This window comes from Arvicola amphibius, chromosome 15, assembly GCF_903992535.2.
Source record: "Arvicola amphibius chromosome 15, mArvAmp1.2, whole genome shotgun sequence".
NCBI lineage: Eukaryota > Metazoa > Chordata > Mammalia > Rodentia > Cricetidae > Arvicola > Arvicola amphibius.
The window spans coordinates 12,800,539-12,822,246 of record NC_052061.1 but is presented as its reverse complement, the minus strand read 5'-3'; the positions used below and the strand labels follow the sequence as shown (position 1 = coordinate 12,822,246).

Sequence of the window (21,708 nt, the reverse complement as noted above, 5' to 3'; positions counted from 1 at the left end):
GACATATTACCCTTGCTGATACATTAGTGGTTTTGTTTGTGGAACTTTCTGTTGTGACTAAGTTTGTTTAAATATTAATCCTTCTTCCCTAGGTGTTGGATCCTGAACAAAACCATAACTTCACAGATCACTATCTAAATGTGGCCTTTGACCTTTCCCAAGTTCTTTTCATAGCTACTGCCAACACTACTGCCACCATCCCACCAGCTTTGTTGGACAGGATGGAGATCATTCAGGTTCCAGGTACTTCATTCATAAGTATATAGACACACACACACACACACACACACACACACACACACACACACACTTTGGAGCATACCCTTTAAACTGGTCATGTTATGGAGCTGGTTTGTCCAGAAGCTCATTTGTCACTGTGTAGTCCTCAGAGGTTCTGCACACGGTGTGTAAACCACCCTTCCTGGAGAACCAGCGCAAACAACACGAGTTTGTTTGTCTGCACCATGACAAACAAAGTGGATAAGAATATAGTGGATAAGAATATAGTCGGCACTTGGGAGGCAGAGGCAGGCGGATCTCTGTGAGTTCGAGACCAGCCTGGTCTACAAGAGCTAGTTCCAGGACAGGCTCCAAAGCCACAGAGAAACCCTGTCTCGAAAAACCAAAAAAAAAAAAAAAAAAAAAAAAAAAAAAAAAAAAGAATATAGTCGGTATAGTCGGTGTGTGTTCAGAAGACACAAGCAAAAGTCAGTGTGGACTTCACACTCAGCTCTAGGCTGCCTTCAGGGATGATTAGAATGTCAGACATTCTCTGAAGCAGTTCCCAAAATTACAGGCGAAAAGGTTTAATTTCTACAAAGCCAGTGTCTGAGACCCAGATACAGCTTCACGTCTCTGTAAGGTTTCGAAGGCTCTCCCCTTTTTTGGAAAAGTGTTACACAGTAGTCACTCCTCCCGAGGCCTCTGGCCTCAGTCTCTCAGAGCACACTCTTCCTCCAGCTGATTGTGTCAGGTAGTCACACAGTTGTTGGTGTTTCCAGTCATGTCTCCTCCACACTGGAGTGCACAAAGATAGTCTTTGTAGTTACGCTCAGGTCCTGGCCTTTGTACTTCACTTAACTACTCAAAATTATTTTGTCTTAAAAGAGATCCAACATCAGAGAGTACTCACTGCAGTGAAAAACAGGGCAGACTATAAATATATTCAAAATTGAAATGTAGCAATATAGTTTACATTCTAAATACAGTTTTACATTTTAAGTAAATGTTAATTGAATTTCTCAATTACTTGCAAACCTGGTAGGTTCTTTTATTTAGTTTTAAAATGTGGTGGAGTGAAGTGTTGCTTTTGTGTATTTATAAGACTAAAGTAAACAGAGGACATTTAGTTGTTCAGAAACTACCAGTGAGTCTGTGAGCTACACTGATGGAAGTGAGGTGACAGAGACAGTAGCTACAGACGTGGATGCTGCCTTTTTCTTTGACAGCTGCAGACCTGTCCTCTAGCCTGTGTGGTACTTTCAGGCCTTTTCTTCCCGTCCAAAAGATGTGTTATCAGCCCATGTTTATTAGACAGAGAGGGTACATTAGTTTAGGTGAGATTTTTTTTTCTTACAGAATTTAAGCTCATTGGGGCTTCTTAGTCGATAAGAATATAGTCTTTTTATTTTTATAAAATGTGAAGGTAAAAATCAAGACTGATTTATTTTAAATTCCTTTATTCTGGTCACAGTATTAGTTGAAGTAATGCTTAAGCTCATTCTAAATCTCAGGTCTACTAAATAATTTGATTCATTAAAAATTGTGGCGGGGGCTACAGAGATGGTTCAGCAGTCTAGGGCACTTGTGCTCTTACAGATGACCAGTGTTTGGTTCCTCCACATAGTGTACCAACTGTAACTCCAATTCCGAAGATCCTACACCCTCTTCTGATTTCTGTGGACACCAGACATGCACATAGTACACCAACATACATGCAGCCAAAACATTCATACACATTAAATAAAGTAAATAATTCTTAAAATCCAAACAAGATGTGACACTGTGGCAGTCTGGTGGGGAATTACAGAACTCTTCTTTTCCAGGGTACACACAGGAGGAGAAGATAGAGATCGCCCACAGGCACCTGATCCCTAAGCAGCTGGAACAACACGGCCTGACTCCTCAGCAGATTCAGATCCCTCAACTTACCACCCTGGACATTATTACCAGGTTAGTCTTCTGGAAGATGGGACTTTTTTTCCATGCCAATAATTTGCTGAAGGTCTGTGCACTGAAGAAATGTTTAACTGGCATCCTAGAGCGTGAATTCCTCTAGCAACAGAAAACATTGCTGTAGCTGTGACTGACTCTGGATGAGGAAGGATTTCATAGTGAAACCATGTAGAATTGTCTTCATTACAAAGGTCTTCATTGAACCAGAGCTTCTACTTTGCCTTAATAGCAAACTAAGGATTAAATTAATAGATTAAGAACCAAACTCATGAAAAATATAGAAGTGCTCCTTTATGCATATTAAAAACTAGAGCCAAAGCCAGAGGTGGTGACTCATACTTTTAATCCCAGCAGGAAGGCAGAGGCAGTTCTAGCTTGGTCTGCAGAACAAGGACCAGTACAGTCAGGGCTATACAGAGAAACCCTGTCACAGGATGGGGACAAAAAAGCAAAACAAGCAAGCAAGCAAACAAACAAGAACAAATCAAGCTGCTACTTTCAGACACCCATTTTATGTTGTTCGTCTTTTTCTTCTCTGAGAGAGTAAAAAAACAAAATACCAATCCTTGGAGTTTTTGATGTTGAGGTTTAACACTGGAGCAATAGAGAATGTGCTTTCCCAGATCTGCTGCCACGTGCTTACACCTGTGACAAATACCACATAAATCCTCTTAGGTGCCATTGTGGCGCACGCCTTAATCCCAGCACTAGGAGGCAGCGGCAGGTGGATCTCTGTGAGTTTGAGGCCAACCTGGTCTACAGAGTGAGTTCCAGGACAGCCAGAGCTGTGTAGAGAGACCCTGTCTCTCCCTCCACCCCCTTCCAAATGAGTGAATTTATAGGTCATGTGTTTGAATGAAAAATAGACCTTGTTGGGAATTTATATTGGCTATAGCCTCTTGCAGTTTTTCTGGCTCACTATTACAGATTGATTGCATCATCCAACAACTTGAGTCTGCCAAGAACTCCAGCCACCCTTTCCTAGTAACCGTTGTTTTCAAGAACTGTGAAATTTTTCTCCATGCATGGCCTCTCTGACTGCCTCATGGTCTATGCCAACTTTCTTCTAAGTCTGTTTAGTTATATACAGAAAGTAGGACTAAGTCTGACCCAAGAGTTCCTTTTTCTTAATTTGTTTTGGCATGAACTCTTTGGATAATGCCAGGAGAAATAAACTGATTATTCAGAGTCTTCCAGCAGTGACATCACTGTGGACTTGTAACAAGCCGCTTGAACCTTTATGATACACCTGGCAAGGGGAGTGAGTGAGAAGATGCCTGGCTTGCCTACTTCTAAGAATGGTGCTGAACAGTTTTTACTTGTAGTTCCCAATTACTGCCTCCTACATGCTTGTTAGCTCAAAACAGTAAAAGCTGTAAACATTAGGGACTTTCGTAAGCAGTCTTCCTACTTTCAATTCTTAAAAACAATGCACAGCGGCACACAGTGTGCAGTGGACACTGCTCTACTGAAGCTCCAGGCACTGAGCTGCCAGACGCAGGAGACTGAAGATCACGGCCAGACCTTTTCATCTGTTGCTGTGCCCTGCTGTCATGGCCCTTGGTGTTCTAGTCCCCACCCCTCCCTGTTTCAAGCTGATTTGAACCTTGTAGTTCTCACGTACTTACTGAGCTCCACTTCTTTGTGAGAATCCTGAATGTCATTTGTTTTCATAGTCACTGTACTATGAATTTATACTCCTGTCTTATAGAGACATCTGAAACCTAAGTATAATTGCTCTGAAACTTAATCGTACTGAAATTAAACAGAAGTACTTTCAGGTCTCCACACTATAAACAAAGCTCTTCTTCAGACTGAATGTTCATTACCACTTCTCCAGGGCAGAGGACACACATCAGTAAGAGTGTGTTTACATCGTGTGCACGAAGCCTTGGGTTCTGTCTTTAGTATTACCTCCCCCTCTCCACAGTCGTTTCTGTTGACTTGCTTTTAAGACTTCACTTTTCTGGTTAGTTGTCTGTAGAATGACCCGTGGAATCCTGCAGCCTTGCATCCAGCTCCATCACTAAACTGATTCAGGGGAAGCCTCATTAGTTTTTGGTTTTTTTTTTTTCAAATTAACTTTCTGCTTTAGGATGCAATGAAATGAGTCCCTTGTGGTATTTTCATACATGCATATCTTTGTTCTTGCCTGCCCCTTTGTCCTCCCTCACGCTCCTTGTGGTCCCCTACTCTTTCACACATTCCCTCTTCTGCTTATACGGCATATCTCCACACTCCCTCCTGTTCCCCCCTCATAGTCTCGTCCCCTCCCCATCCCCCTTTTACTGTCATGTCGCACTCGGACTCAAATCGAGAGTCTGGATTTGAGAAAAATAGATTTGAGAAAAAAAAATTTATTCCTTTTAAGTATGGTTTATTTCATTTAACTTGAGAGATTTCTAGGTGCATCCATTTTCCTGCAAGTGCCATAATTTCTTTTTTATTTCTGCTTAATAAAATTCTGTGCCCCTGCACCACATTTACTTAATCTGTCTGCTGATGGTCCCCTAGGCTGTTTTCATGCTTCGGCTGCCGTTGGTAGTACATTTCATTCATCAGCATGGATGTGTGAGCATCTCTGGCACGCTGACTCACAGACCCAGGAGTAGTATAGCTGCATCATCTGGTAATTCTGGTTTGGGATTTATGATGGACCTCAACACCAGTGGTTCTCAACCTGTTGGTCATGAGCACTTTGGAAGGTCAAATGACCCTTTCACAGGGGTCACATATCAGATATCCTGCACATAGTAGATATTTACATGGCATTTTATATCAGTACCAAGATTGCAGTTATGAAGTAGCAATGAAATCATTTTATGGTTATGGGTCACTGCGACATGAAGAGCTGTATTAAAGGGTTGCAGCCTTAGGAAGGTTGAGAAGCACTGGAACACACTGTTTCCATACAGTTCACCCTCTCATCAGCATCCCTGTGTCCTCACCAGCATCTGTTATTTCTTAATATCGGGAGAGATGGAGTCTCAGTACAGTTTTAATTTGCGTTTCCTGGTGACTGAGAATAATGAACGCTTCTTAGGTCTTTATTGGCCACTTGTGTCTCTTAATACAGGACCGTCTATTCAACTCATTAGTCTTTTCTTGATTTGTGATTTGGAGTGAGGTTTTTTGTTTGTTTGTTTGTTTTAATTTTACCTCTGTCTTAGGTTTTAGAGGGTTTGTTGGTTTGTTTGTTTGTGAAATGTATACCAATTAGCCCAGGCTGGCCTCCAGCCTATGAGGATGACTCTTGGTCCCTCTACTTTTACCTTCCGAGTAAGTGCTGGGCTGGCCGGTGTCACCAAGCCCTGACCCGTTTCTCTGATCCCTCAGCAGTAGTTCAAGACCAGCGCATTTGGAACCAAATTGCACTGCCAGGTTGTCGTCAGGAAGCTACTTAATACACACCAAGACACAAGCGGTGTGCAACATGCTGCCAGGCTCACTTTAAGCATGTAAAATTGCAGGGCCAAAGGTCTGCTTTTAGATGAAAGGTAACAGTTCAAGATAATGTATGTAAAGGAAATAACTGTGGCTGAAAAGATGCTTAATAGTTAAATACACCAATTCTAATGAAATAAATTATGTTAAGGAAGTTAGGTGTTTTTTTTTTTAATTAACTTTCAAATCTGCATTGTTTCTTCAGTGAAGTGGTTGGTTCTGTTTTACTTACTTACAGGTGGTGTTTATCAAAAAAAATAAAGTAAAATGTTTTCATTTGTAACAGATATACCAGAGAGGCAGGAGTCCGTTCTCTGGACAGAAAGTTTGGGGCCATTTGCCGGGCCGTTGCAGTGAAAGTTGCAGAAGGACAGCATAAAGAAGCCAAGCTGGACCGTTCTGATATGGCTGACGGAGAAGGTTTGTGGCCTTGTTCTGGTATTTCCAGTCTGGCAGCTAAAAGTAGATGGCACTATCAGTTGACCAAGGAGGGTATCAGATAGTCCTTGAAACAGTGCTGTCTATGTGGGGATGGAATAACAGAAGGCTTGATGGGTTTCTCAAGTTTTTGTTTCAAATAACAAAAAGTTAATTCCTCTTCAATGTTCTTCAGCATTACTGTTTTAATGATGTAGTAACCTTCTCCAGATTGCTATAATGTACACTTTACATATGGTTTGCTGTTCTCTTTTTTTTTTTTTTTGGACCAGTGCAGGAAATTGTTAAAGTCTTTGTTATAAAGTTGTTAGAAGCCAAATGTGATGACACACACCTGTAATCCCAGCATTCCTGAGGCTGATGCAAGTTCAAAGCCATCCTGGTCTACATAGTAAGAACCTATTTTAAAAATGCCGATGATGATGGTACATTTTAAAAAAGAAACATAAGCTGTTCAAGTCTTCCAACACATATCAGTACACTAGAAGAGATCCATGTGTTTTTCTCACACAGCTTCTTTTATCGGCACACAATTAAATGTAATATAAACTTTCCTCCAGTAGTTCTAGAGGGAGACCCTAGGGAGAGCCAGCCTCTCTAGCTGTGTCAGTGCACGTGTTTCCTTTCTTCCCAGGTGAAATGTGCGACCTTCTTGTCCCTGAACTTTAAGAAGCTTAAGCTTCAGTTCATCACAGCATGTTCTTACGTAATTTCCCAAAACTTGCTTTTGTAAACGCGACATAGTAAGGAAGTAAAAATTGCTCCATAGGAAGCAGACTTATTGCAGTCCTACCATTTCCAGAACTCTTTCCAGAATGCAGTCATGTGACTGTGAGAGAGTTAACTGCTCTTCGTGGCAGTCATAGTAGACCAGATGTTCTCCCAGTGCATGGGAGAGTAGGTGCTCACATGGCCCTCCTGGCTTTGTGTAGTCTAACCTGCTCCCACTTTGCCTGGAACCTCACTGGTTCATTTTTTCTTGAGACTAAACCTCCACTTTAGCTGAATTGGAGCTATATAGTTATGGTATAGGGGGTATGGATATTGAAATCTAATTGTTTCTTATAAGGACAGCAGACTTCTATTGTCCTTTGTATGGCTTGTGTCTCCCAAGTTCATATGTTGGAAACTTCACCTCCAATGGAATAAGTGTTCCAAGGTGGTGAGGAGCTAGGGAGCTAGGGATGTAGCCCAGTGTTGGTGTGTTTGCATAGGCCACAAGCCCTGAGTTCTATCCTGATTAAGTCATGAGGGCTCTTCCCTGTGACGGGATTAGTGCCTTATCTTGAGGACGTGTAATTACATTTCACAGTAAGGTTCCTGGGAATGGATGAGTTTGGGTTTCCTTCACCTCTGTCTCTCAGGAGCTCTTCTGTCATGTGACCTTCTTGCCATGTTGCACATAGACCTTCCTTGATGTAGTTCTTTGCTCTTAGGCTTCTCAGTCTCCAAAATTATGAGTCAAACACATTTGTATTCATGATTAATTACCTACTCTGGGGCAGTCTGTCATAGCAGCACAAAACAGGCTAGGTCAGTTCTCACAAAACTTTCAGGCATACCCCAAATTCCCAAGTCTTTTTAGGATTTCATGGCTCAGGTCAGTTTGTTGTTGATCACCCTGTCCAACGCTGTAGACACTGAGGTTTCTGCTTTCTCTAACTGGCTAAATTTCATTGTATTTCTGTTTGTTTACATTATACTTCCAAAATTTTGTCAGTATCTCTTTATCACCTTTCTTTGTTCTCATCTTATTCTTATAAGTTTTTACTTTTTCATTTCTCATTGTTAGTAGAAAGTTAGTAGAACTTGGTAGAGGAAATATAAAGATATTCAGATTATGCTTTGTAGATATTGTAGTCTTTAAAACCTGCCCTAACCTATGAACAGAAAGGCCATGCAGTAGCATGGAATGGCTCTTTCTCTTGTCTCCTTAGAACTGGGAGCTGTGCTCTTCTTGTACTCCAGTGTGCTCAACCCTCGGCCGTCTAGCCCTCTGTCTTTCTTTTTGTATCTGTGATATAATAATAGCTGAAATGAAATGTGTCCATTTAACACATTCAGAAAATTATATTTAAGATTGAGCTGGGTGTTTTAGAATTTTCAATACATGCACAGGTGTCAAATGGAATTTTCCATAGCTGTAATGCAGTTTAATATGTGTATGTATATATAATTTCTAATATTTGTGTTTATATTATATTTACAAATAGTCAGGAACTTGTTCAATTGTTTATGAACATAGTTTTAACGAGATAGTCATTTGGGTTTTGTTGTGATTTTATTTTTCTACATACAAGTCATCTTGTACATGATCATGTAGCTAGACAAAACTGAGTAGCTAAGCTATATTTCCTATAGTATCTACTTGCCTTCCTAATTAAGAAGACAGTTATTTTTCAGATACTTTGGTTGTAGCTCTTATCAGAGGCACAGACATGGCCCTAGGTGGTTCTGATATCATGAAACACTGAGTTACTATGAATGACTATCCTCCAGACTTAATAGAATAATTGTAAGGAATATTGTAATTATAGCATATGTAGTATGTGATATAACTATAATAGATCATGTTTGTGACTTCAAAGAAACAAAAACAAAAGAAGCCTTCCTACCAAGGGATCTGCATGAGGTTTTCATGCCAGAATGTTTAAGCAGAGCTTAGTCATTGAGTGTTTTTTGTTAGAAAAAGATTTATTTAAAGTAGGAGTTATTTGCTTGAAACAGTTGTTTCAAAACTTTCAAGTAATTCAGTGGGTGAGTTATTATTTCTAATGTCAGAAATAATGATGGACTCAGAGTTACTGCCAGAAAGAAAAGTAACTTTAGACCACAAGCTTCAAATCCAGCAGAAACTGCCAGAGTTTTAACTGGTTTTCCAGAGCGGACCCAGCATCTTGGTCTGTGAATGGTGTCTTTATGTTTGTGGGATCGTTTTGAGAATTAAACTGGCCACAGAGTGATGGGGGACTGAAGAAGTCAGATGAGGATATAGTTGATTAGTGTCAGAAGAGGAATATTGATGCTTTAGTGAGCTGTAAAGCAAGGCCTTTCATAAAAGTATTGATTCCTATTTTTCTACATGGTATTAGGACATTCCAAATGTATTTTTTTCCTTTCTGGGGTGTTAGTTGGGCGGAAGAAAAAAAGACATGACTAAAGTTTTATTCTGATAATTGCCCGCCTTTTGCTAAGACAAATATTCTGTTTTCAACATCACATACTTAGGTCTTACTCTGCAGAGTTAGACCAGTGTCTGCTTATTTGGTTCCTTACGTTTCATGTGTGCTCAAAGACATAAGCACCTTGTGAGTATTTTTCTCAGAAACTAACCTTAGCAGAGAAATTGCCCATTTTGATGCTGATTCGATTCATAAATATCTTTTTCGTGTTATCCAGTAAACCCTTTGCCTTGGCCTTCAGATTCTGGGAACAGACACATATCAGACATGTGGCCAAGTATGACGTGTCCTGTTGTTGGGGTTTTTTGTCCTGCCTGGTTTCTGTCCTCCCACCAGGTCCCACAGCTGTTTAGCCCCAAAGAAATCACACAGAGAGTCTACATTAGTTATAAACTGATTGGCCCATTAGCTCAGTCTTCTTATTAACTCTTATAACTTATATTAGCCCTTTATTCTAGATCAGATCTTTCTTCTTCTGTGTCTGGGCAGGACTGCAGAGGGAGCTTCCCTCTTCCCAGAATTCTCCTGTTCTCATTGCCCCACCTCTACTTCCTCTCTGGTTGTCCCGCCTATACTTCCTGCCTCGCTACTGGCCAATCAGCATTTATTTAAAACATAATTGACAGAATATAAAATTGTCCTACAGTGTCCATTTGTTTACAGTTCTGGAGGTTGGATGAAGAGCCTGGCACATGCTAACACCTTGTTTTCTTTTTACTTTTCCATTTTTTGTTTGTTTGTTTGTTTGTTTTTAGACAAGTTCTTATTAAGTTGCTTAGACTGTCCTTGAACCTGCAATTCTCCTGCCTCAGCCTCTTGAGGCACTGGAATTTTAGGCTTATACCACCAGGTCTGATAGGTATTATTTATGTTTATTCATTTAGGATTTCCCAACCTTTTGGAATGTGTGAACTCATTTCTTTCATCAGTTTTAGAAAAATTATGACGATTGTTTTTTCACATAATTGATATTTTTCCTTCTCCACTGGGACTCTAAGAAAAAGCTATACTCTCTCTTAATCCCCCTTTTTCCCATTAATTTAGCTCTTATATTCAGTTTGTACATTTTTGTTGCCCTCTATTTTAGTTTATAACTCTGGCTATTTAAACCTATGTAATTATTATTTTCATAAATTGTTATTTTTGCTTTTTAAATGGTCATTTAATTATAAATGTGTATATGTATATATACATATGTATTTATCCCAATGGAATGTTTGTTTGATTATCCTGTGTGTGTGTGTGTGCATGCGTGCGTGCGTGCGTTTGTGCGTGCGTGCGTGCGTGTGTGTGTGTGTGTGTGTGTGTATGTGTGTGTGTATTTTTCACCCAGTGGATTCTTAGTTGGAATTGTCTTTTCCTCTCTCTCTCTCTCTCTCTCTCTCTCTCTCTCTCTCTCTCTCTCTCTCTCTCTCTCTCTCTTTCTCGGTTTTTCTGTGTAGTCCTGACTGTCCTAGAACTTGCTCTATAGACCTGACTGACATTGAACTCAGAGATCTTCCTGCCTCTGCCTCCTGAGTACTAGGATCAGAGGTGTGTGCCACCACCACCCAGCTGCTTTTCTTCTTTAATCCATTTTCCTTGCTTTCTTGGGTTTGGGGTACCTTTGATCAGTCTGTCATCTGATCCAGCTGTGAGTCTGTCTGTGTCACCTGCCTGTTATGACTGCTGCTGCTCTTGGGTGAGTATATTTGTTGTCTTCTACTCTGTTTTGTTTTGCTTTATTTTTTGTCTTCTGTCAGTGCAGAGCTACAGGTTGAACCTAGGATCTCACATTCTTGCTTCTACCTCTGAGTTCTGTCTCCAGACATATTTCTTGTTTTTCTCCTCCTCGTCCTTCTTCTATAATTTATCCTGTTTCTTAGTATTCATTTTTCTTTTTTTGTTTTCTTCCTTCCTTATAATTGAAAATATAAAGACCATAGCAATCATTGTCCTCTGAGAAGGGTGATATTTTCTTTTCACAAATCACTAGGGACCAGCAGGCCACTTTTGATACTGCCAAGAATTCATTTTAAACTTCGTAGGAATACTCTTTCTCTGACTTAGCTTTATTCCTAAAATATGATCCTCTAAAACGTGGTTCTCTAAGAATGCAGCTCTTACTGCTGATGTGACCCACTTACTTATAAATTCGCAATTTTGAGTCTAGCTGGGCCTTTACTGTCTGCTTCTTTTTCCGCTTGGGTTTCTTGAATCCCACCCTGAACATGCTCCAGTTAGGAGCTGGTCACATTTGGGAAGGAAGAGTTTCAAGGCAAGTTTTCTAGCTCTTTTGTCAATGAAGCCAATCTTGACAAACTCAACTTCTCATAGTTACTTTGAGTCCTTTCAAGACTGGAAACACAGCTTGTCTTCTAAGCACTCTGCAGTATGGCAATGCGCAATTCTAGCCCATGGCACCAAGTAAGGAGAGAGAGAAAGAAATCCATCTGGGTCTGGAGAGTTGTAGCTCAGTGCTGAGAGTGCACACTGGGCCAAAAGACAGAGGTAGGGGCTAGGCCACCACCACTGTGAGTTTAAGTGGCCCTGGTTTGATTGACAAGTCCCATCACAGTGCTCCTCCACTGACACTGTTCCTTACCTCTTCCATCCAGCTAGCAGCTTAGCTCTCAGTCCACAGGAGGATACGAGCTCTGCTCTCAAAGAGAAAAAGTGAGGGGTTGGATTTTATTTACCTGAAGACAGGCTTGTCTTCCCACAATAAACCTCTGTGCCCTGTGCTGGGCACAGGATGCTGGGATGGCAAGACCACAGCCTGTCCTGTTGAGGACAGTCTGTGTAGTTCAGTGTGGATCCCGATTGCCTGGGGTGCATTTTGATTTGTGTTATTTCCCTTGTGCCAGTCCCGCTGCCCTCCAGAAGGTGTACTTACAGTGACTCGGCCTACGGCAAATCCTGTATCTTAACCGCCTTACCACATCCTTTCTAGGCACCACCACAGTTTAAAATGCATCAGAATAAAAGATTTGAATTCCCTAGCTTATGGCTTCTCACTCATTCGCTTTAATTCTTGCAGGTAAGCACAGCCTAAGCAGGAATGGAGTGGGTAAAGAGGCGGTAACCCCCACCCTCTGAGCGCTCATTCTTAGGGCAGGGTCCAGATGTCCTCAAGGAGTGCTGCTCTGCACTTCTGGTGTCTTCCTCACCCCACTCACCTCTTAGCTCCTCTCAGGATCCAGTTCTGCAGGAAGAGTTGACCTGTGCTGGCCAGCTAGCTGTCAGTTCTTTGTGGTGGCTTCCTGCCATTGACTTCAAGTTGAAAACATTCTGTGCTAGATATTCAAAGTGTACCCCCTTCCTAACCAAAACAGGAAGCTGTCCCTGCAGGAGCACCAGGGGATTTTTAGTTTTTCAGCTTCTTTTCTGACTAGCCTCCAAATTTGGGGATTTCCATTCTCCTGTCTATTGCTGTGAGTGTGTTGCTATGTAGTAATGAAAATAGTATCAGGAACCAGAGCTCACACATAATCTTAGCGCTTAGGAGGAAGCAAGCAAGAGGGTGGACAGGAATTTGAGGCTAGCCTAGGCAACAGTAGGAGACCTTGTCTCAGAACATAGAATAAATAAAAAAAGTGTATATGATACTTGTGGGTGGTAAGGTTTGTGCAACTTTTTGCTAAATCCCGTTTGTCTTCTTGTAGCAAACTTGTCTACTTGTTGCAAGATTTGCCTTTTGAATTTGAAATTACTTATCAGTTACGTTGTAGCAAATTACCCCCAAAACTTAGCAAATTAAAACTATTGGTCAAGTATTTATTTCAAGGTTGTTGGGAGCTATAGATTCCTGGCCCCTTGACTTTCTTTGCCTGCAGCTGCTGGAGTGCAAGACCTCACCTGCAGCTGCTCTGAGCAGAGACCCTGATGGCAGGCTGATGGGCCTGCAGCTGAAATATCCCGAGAGCTGGGTGTGGCTAAGGATTCCTATATAAGCTGCCCCTGAGCACAATAAAGGGGTGCATTGACATTCTTGTATCAGGAGGGTATTTGGCATTCTTGTATAAAGGATGACCCATGTCTGTGTCCCTGTATCTCTCTCTGTGTGTCTCTGTGTGTGCATGTGATTTGAAGTCTCCAGGACAGTTCCCTGCTTGCGTACGATCTTGTAGTGACATGGGAGCTACAGGACTAGTCGGGCTTTTTCAAATGGAAGCACTGCTGGGATCGGGACAGCATCAGAGTTTTACACAAGGTTTCTGTGGATCAGGAACCTAGGAGCAGGGAGGGTAACTGAGTAACTGTGACCCAAGGCTTGTCCTGAGATTTTGTAGTGCGGCTGCAAGCTCACTATCTGCTCACTTGCAGTTGTTGTCCCAGCCCAGTTCCCTGCTGAGTGTTGGCTGGAGTTTTCTTTTCACAGTGGCCTCTCCCTGGGCTTAGGACATGGCAGCTGGCTTCTCACAGTGAGAATATGATATGTTATATAAGAGAGGTAGAAGCCAGAGGCAGAATCAGCAGCCTTTCATATACTGGGGCCACATTCTTTGGGTTACACATACCACCTCTGACAGGCTAAGGGGACTGACTCAGTAGAGATGTGCATGCTAGTTGATGGTGATAGGCTCTCTGGGAACCATCCAGCAGACCCTCTCCCGCCAGCTTACTTCTTTATTATATTGCCTCCCTCTGATTTTAGATTTTGTTGTTGTTGTTGTTGTTGTTGTTTATTTGGTGCTGGGAATTGCACCAAATTTGAGGCCTCACATGTGCTAAGCAAGCATTCTATCGTTGAACTGTATTCACAGGCCAGATTTAAATATCTTTTTCTTTTTTGAGCATCTACTGTCTGATTTGTATGCCTTATCCCCACATATCATAGAAACCTTACAAAGTCAGGTACACCCATCCTATTTATGAAAGAGGAACTGGCCATCAGGGGAAATGACCTGTTCGGGGCCATTCAGCAAACCACTCACGCATCTGAAGTCACACAGGTTAACCTCAGCCATACGTGCCTGGGACTCTGCCACAGCCTAGGAAGACTAAAGGATTAACAGATTTTATATGTCAAGGCAGACTGAGGAGTCATTGCATCTTGGCTCCATCTTCTTTAAGTCCAGCAGGCGGTCCTGTTAGTCAGCTTGCCATGGTGTCTGTCACTTGCCTGTTGTTGTGACAATGTCCCTGACAGAAGCAAAGGAGGGAGGAAGGGTGGAGTTTTCACCATTTAAGGGACAATCATGGTGTTTGGGAGCTTTCAGCTGAGACTTTTCAGATCTTTGATGGATCAAGAAACAGAGAGCAAGGAATGCTGGGGAAGTGGGAAGTGAGCATTTTGCAACCCATTCTGGCCTTGAATGTGCCATCCTCCTACCTCAGCCTCCCAGATATTAGGATTACAGGCATCTGTCAGCACACCTAGCAATGTACTATTTGGAGAGGTGGCTCAAGAGACTGTCCTCCTAGGCGGGCAGTGGTGGTACACAACTTTGATCCCAGCACTTGGGAGGCAGAGGCAGGTAGCTGTTACATAGAGAAACCCTGTCTCAAAGAAACAAAAGGAGGGAGAGAGAGGAGGGAGGGAGGGAGGGAGGGAGGGAGGGAGGGAGGGAGGGAGGGAGGGAGGGAGGGAGAAAGAGACACTCCTGCAAGCTAAGAAACCATCATCTTGAGACATTCAGCCATACTTCCTTGCTCCCTTCTGCCTTTTGTGTGCAAGAGTTCTGCCTTAATTGCATGTGGCCTGGAGGAGGGACTAGAGAATGTAGACGGGAAGACCAGGGAAGGGTGCTCTGTCAATGCTCGTGAGGGAAACCTTCATCTCCGCAGGGTAAAGATTTTCCAGTGGCTGCTCATCAGGGTAGGAGCACCTTCACCCTTAAGTAACCAGTGCTCTGTAAGGAAGCCCATAGACTCATTAGCTCCCCAGACTGAACTTTGGGGAAACACATCTTGGTTTGTCATTGGAACCGTAGGAAAAAGGGTAGGCTCTGCTTATATCCCCGTGTGAAGGAATTTTAACAACAGAGACCATGCTAATCTTCTCTATATCCAGGATTAGTATACATGCTGCCAGGGAGCACAGTTTACTGTTTTGAGGTTTTTGTAAGTTCATTTCTATTGATACAGCCCCATTTTTCAGAGATGGATTAGTTCGTTTAGAATTCTAGAGAAATCCTGTGTTTGGGTGTTACTAAAGAGTACAAATTTCTGTGACACCAGAGCAATAAGAATAGGCTAGGACTGTTGTTGAACGCCCGTGAGGGGAACAAGTCTATAAAACCCACAAATAAAAGAATCTTTAGCAAAAAGGGAGACTGCTTGTCAGCATCCAGTGTGGGTTTTGTTGTTCTTGTTTGAAGACATAAAAACTTCAGTTATGCCGGGGCGGTGGTGGCGCACGCCTTTAATCCCAGTACTCGGGAGGCAGAGGCAGGCGGATCTCTGTGAGTTTGAGGCCAGCCTGGTCTACAAGAGCTAGTTCCAGGACAGGCTCCAAAGCTACAGAGAAACCATGTTTCAAAAATTAATTAATTATTTAATTAAATGCTTCTTTCATGGGGCTGGAAAGATGACTCTGCAGTTAAGAGCACTGCTCTCTTGCGGAGGACCCAAGGTTTACTTCCCAGCTCCCACATGATGTCACATAGCCACTTGTAACTCCAGACTAGAAGATCTAATGCCCTCTTCCTACTTCTGCAGGCACCAGGCACACATGTAGTAGAGAGACATATGTGCAAAACACTCGCATATAATTCAATTAATAAATCTATCTTTTTAGAAAAAAACCTTTGTTCACTATTTTTAGTGAAGTGAAAGTAATTGGAAGGCTTCCGGCTCATAAAAAAGTTCTCAAACATTTTAACTTAACCTCTCTTATGACTTTCTTTCTGGTTGAATTTAGCATAAAGAGAATAATTTGTGTGTCTGTCTCTATAGGCCAGGTCCACAGAGCACCTGCCTTGACTGCTTCTTTTGGATTGCTACAGGACTCAGAGGTGACTTTAGTTTCTAAAGTAGGGCCTAGATCTGGTGGTAAGGCTGTGAGAACTCCCAGTTTCTATGAGACCGGGACTGAGTAAAGCTGTCCTCCATTTTCCTAATCTTTAGACTGCACAGCTCTGAACCCTGCCTTCTCCCATCAGGTTTGGTCATTGAAAAGCTGTAAGAGTCAACTGTCACTGTAGTCTGAGACTCTTCGACTATCAGAAAAAGGTTTTGGCCAACACTGAAGTTTCTTACTCAAGACCCGAGTTATACAGACAGGGCACGGTAGTGTGGGTTCTGTTCCCATTTTCAGTGTTTACGTCTTCCTCATCTCGTCAGTCCTCTCCTGCCCTTGGATTATATTGAAAATCTGCCCCTATCAACTGTGGGGAGTATGGATTTCAGGACATTTTTCAGACACTGGCCTGCTGGTAAAGCTTTAGGGCTTTCATGGCCTTCTACAAACTTATATTAAAAATTTTAGGCCCAGGGTTGATAGCTTCTATAATAAATCCTTTGTGTTTGGTGGCAGCAAGTTGTGTCTAAACATCTGCAACCAGACCATATTTTAATGTTGAAATGATCGTTGTTACACGTGCTCGTATTCTGAAAATGTACTCAATATTTCCTTCTGGACCTGATGCTTTAACTGATCGACCAGTTGTTCCTGTATGGGCCCTGGCCTGGCTCAGGGGCACGGTGTTTGCCTGAATGTGCAGATGGGGAAGCTGCAATTAAAGGGAAACCAGCCCTTCTCAGCTGCTTGAGGTTCTGCTGGGGCTTTTTAAATACCGTGTGTGGTCTTTGCTGCCAAGCTAATCCAAATCATTGTCTGGAGTAGTTTCTGAATCTCCACTATAGAAAACGAGTTTTGTTGAGTAACTCCTGTAAATTCTTTGAGAAACTGGGGTACAGATTCCTCTGGTGCCAAACAGGATCATATGGCTTGGAGTGTGCTGTTCATTCAGTCCCTAGGCCAGCTAGCACTGCTGAGTCCGTACTGTATGCCTTGATCTAAATCAGATCTCCAAACCGAGGAGATCTTGTGACATGTCCTCTACTGGCTGAGACAGACACACGGAGATAGCTATTCGTGCCGCAGGTAGTGCTGAGTATCGTGAAGGCAGTTGGAGTATGTCATGTATTTTAAGTATATTCACTACCTGTGCATTCCTTTTCCTTCCCTTCCCCTTTCTGAGGCTGCCTTATTTCATTTAATATGACAATCTGTTTTCAAATAAACCGCACAATTTCATTTTTCCAAAGCCCCACCCATCTGTTGACCACACCGAGGCTGACTCGAGAGCTCGGCCACTGTGTCCAGCGCAGCTGTGGCCTGTGACCTGGGCTCTGGGAAATACCCACGCGGAGCAGAGCTTCTCAGTCAGGGGTTCTACTCTTCATCTTGTAGGAGCCGAAGCAGAGACCACAGAGGAACACTGCTTACTGCTCTGCTTCCGGAGTCTTGCACAGCTTGCTTTCTTATATGACTGAGGATTACCTGCACAGGGCTGTCACCACACAACGTTGAGCATTAATGGAGAAAATGCCCCCACAGACCAGTTTGATAAAAGCACTTCCTTGGTTGAGGTTCTCTGTTTCCAGGTAACTCCAGTTTGTCGCAAGATGACAGAGACTAAGCAGCACAGTTGACTCCTTATCCACTTGATACCCAGTCTGACACACACTGTTAAGCCATAATATCTTTCCTTTCTTCATCCCCAAGATTTCATGTTTATATCAATATCATACTATAAAACACAGCCCAACTTTTAAAAGTCCCACAGTCTTTAAATTTGTCCAATGATGTAAAAGTCTTAAGTCCTCTTTAAAACTCCAGTCTTTTAACTGTGAGTTCCTGTGAAATCCAAGTTAAGTTTATTTTAAAGCAGATGAACCAGAGCAAGTCAATCAGATCAGACCAAACCGAGCCCAGCCGCAGAAAGAGCGCAGTATCGCAGCCTGTGCTCGCTGTCTCCTGGGCTCCAGAGGCTGCAGCAGTTCCACTTCTCAGCCTCAGTCATCACAGCTGGGCTCAGAGCTCCGCCCATACCTGCCACTGTCCTCCCATGCGTATGCTGGAGTGTTCCCCCAATGGCCTCTCCTGACCTCTTAGAGCGCCAAGCCTCAGTGGCTCTCCACAACCCATTCAGTCCTGCAGCTTTCATGCTGCCAAAAAACAGCACCATGTGGGAGTCCAAGTTCAGATGCCAGCTTGGGATGCATCCATGGCCCACTCTGGACCACACCTCTGTGCTGACCCTGAGGAAACCCTTCCTAGAAGATTTCACCTCTATTATTTTGGTTTTTTTTTCTTAACTGTGGATTATTCTTCAGCCCTAGTTGTCGAGCATCATTTGTCACAGTAAAGCGAAAGTTCCAGTTACAATGTATCACATGAATGGCCCTGGCAGAGTCTTTGCTTCCCTCTGAAACGTCACAGACCAGGTCTCTATTATCTGTATGTCTCTCAGCATTTCTGTCTTCCAAGCTCCCATAGCAGTTCATTCTACCTTGAGAAATGGCTTTTCCAGCCCAAAGTTCTAAAATCCTTCCCCAGTCCTCCCTAAAACCAATATGGACACCATGACCAAAAGCAATTGGAGGAAAGAAAAGGTTTGTTTATTGTATTTCCATATCCTAGTCCATCATTGAGGGAAGCCAAGCAAGGACAAAGCAGGAATCTGGAGGCAGGAAGCGAAGCAGAGACCATGGAGGTACGCTGCTTACTGAATTGCCTTCCGTGGCTTGCTCAAACATTCCTTAGAAGGTCCAGGCCCATCTGCCCTGGGGTGGCACCACTCACAACCAAGAAAATGCCTCACAGACATGCCCACTGACCAGCCTGACAAAGGCACTTCCTCAGTTGAGACTCCTCTTCCCAGGGAACTCTAGTTTGATCACATGGACAGAAACTAACCAGCACAGCTGCTCAGCCGGATAAGCCACCCACAACTGAGCGGTTAAACAGAGCCATTGTGGCCAAGACAGGCTTAGTGAGTCATTCTGAGAAGACATTTGAAGAGTCCTGTGCTCGGGAAACAGCATTGTTAGGATGCCTTGGTGATACACACATTTGATGCAGTTCTTTCCAAATTCCAATTGCCTTGGAGTGTGGTTTTGATTTTGAAACAGGAGTTTACTGTCTCACCATGCTACTGAAGCTGACCTCAAATTCACAGTTCTCCTGCCTTAGCCTCCCAGTTGCTAGGGTTAAGGCATTTGCCATCATACTCGGTACAACATGCTATTTAAAAGAAATGAAAAAGAGACTCTTCAAATCACATAGAATTGAAAGAAGTAGGTACGTCTTGGGGAAGAAGTAAGTGATTTCTCATCTTTGGGCTTGTGAGACTAATGCCGTCCTGCACATGAAGTCCTCACAGGCAGGTCTTTAGATAGGCACGTGGGTGGGAATGGAATGGCAGGATATGTTGTATTTCATGTTGCAGTTTTTAAAGAAAAACTTTTTTTCTGACTTTGGACTTGTTGACTTCAAAACTTGCTACACTGCTGTCATAATTGTATGATATTGGGTAAGAACAGAAGCACAGATAAATGTAATGGAGTAGAGACACAAAGAATACATGCTGCCATGATGAACTGTATTTTAGCAAGGACTCCAAGCCCATACAATTAGGAAGAGACGCTCTTCAGCAAGTGGTGTTGGGAAATCTTGATGTCCACATGTCACCAAAGAATGAAGCTTAGCTGGGATGTCTAGCGCTGGTATGAACTGGAAGTGGACCAAGCTCTAAACTGAAGAACCAGTGCTGTAAACTTACCTTTAAAGGAGCCCCAGGAGGACTTTCACTGATACTGTAGTTGACACTGTTTACAGGAATGCCACCAGAAGTAGGAACCGAAAGAGAAAAGTGAACTGACCATCATCACAGTTAAAATTTTGTGTATTGGACTGGGAAGGTGGCCTGGGGAGTAAAGTGCTTGCTGCCAATCCCGACCACCTGAGTCCCATCCCTGGGACCCAGCCGATGGGCGGAGAAAACTGACTCCTGCAAATTGCCCTCTGACCTTCATTTATGCACTGTGTGTAAGCATGTTCACACACACGTGTGCATGCATACACACACAATAAATAAAAATAAATACAGTTTTTTAGAAATTTGTATATAAAATGACATAATTAAAAGGAAAGCAGAGCTGAGTAGGAAAAGGTTCTTGCTACCAATCTGACAACCTGAGTTCAACCCTGACCCCTGCTAGTTGTCCTCTGACCTCCATGCTTACACCACGGCCTACATCCGTCTGTACACATCCACACATAAAGTAAATTTAGAAAATTATAAATGAAAGTGAACAAAGTCTACACAGTGGAATGAAACACTTGTAAGTTGTACATGATAAAGAATTGATACCCAGAGCATATAAAGAACAACAACGTAATTGCATAGAAACAGTCCAGTTAAAAACAGGCCAAGTATTTGAGTGGATATTTCTTTAACAAAGATGTACAAATGGTCCATGAAGACATGAAAAGATGCATAAGATCCTAGTTCGCTGAGTAAATGCATAAGAGAGCTACAGTGAGAGCCACCGCATGCTTAGACAGGCTCTCAGAGCATTAAAGGATGTGTCAGTGTTGGCAGAAATGTGGGGAAATTAGGACAGCTCTGCATTTCTGTCAGGTGGTGGTGCAGCCACTTTGAAAAAAACGTGGCAGTTCTTCAAAATAATTAAAAATAGAACTGTAGTACTCCAACAGTTCTATTCCTGGGCACTGTGTATACCTGAGGAGAAGAGCACACGTGTAGAGTCATGTTCATAGTGGAGTTATTTCCATAAGCTAAAAGGAAAAAACAATCCAAATGTCTACCATCAAATTAAGTGAGAAACAATGTGGTATGTGAGAAGGAGAAATGGATAATTGTAGTTTAACACAGTGGTTCTCAACCTCTAGGTCAAGAACCCTTTGGGGGTAAACAATTGGTTCACAAGGGTCACATATCAGATATCCTACATATTAGATAATTACATTATAATTCACAACAGCAACAAATTTATAGTTATAAAGTAGCAATGAAAATAATTTTATGCTTCCTTACCACAGCATGAGGAACTGTACTAAAAGGTCGCAGCATTAGGAAGGCTGTGAGCCACTGGTTTTACAGGTTCACTTAGGCTAAATATGATAATTAGTTTGGGTATAGATAATGGTGATGTCGTGGATGTATTTGGTGTGCCCAGATTGTTCATTTGCCGGTTAAAATGATAAGCACTGAGCCACACATTTTACTCAGATAGAAACAACTTCTAGCAAAGGATGCAAAGGAACTTTCTGAAAGTCTGTTTGCAAACAAAAGAGCAGGACTTCCCTGCCTGGTTGTCTGACCACAGGCAACTTTGAGTAGAGAGTGCGAGAGCTATTGTAGCATTTGCCCCAAGGCCTTGTGTTGGTTCTTCCCTTCCACATTGTGTGAGGCAAGGTCTCTCTACACACAGCTGTCTGTTTCTCCTCCCATCTCCCCAGAGGGGCATGCAGGATTACAAATGGTCATTTTATGAGTCTGGTTGTTAGGTGCCA

The 21,708-nt window shown here is 42.6% G+C and overlaps 1 protein-coding gene across 1 annotated transcript in view; it reads left to right on the top strand.

Moving 5' to 3' along the window:
• Lonp2 (lon peptidase 2, peroxisomal) overlaps positions 1-21,708 on the top strand; it is a 78,870-nt gene that overhangs the window by 46,688 nt on the left and 10,474 nt on the right. Inside the window, exons 9-11 of the mRNA XM_038312269.1 lie at positions 93-243; positions 2,046-2,172; positions 5,906-6,039. Coding sequence (XP_038168197.1) covers positions 93-243; positions 2,046-2,172; positions 5,906-6,039 — 412 coding nt within the window. The remainder of the gene's footprint in view (positions 1-92; positions 244-2,045; positions 2,173-5,905; positions 6,040-21,708) is intronic.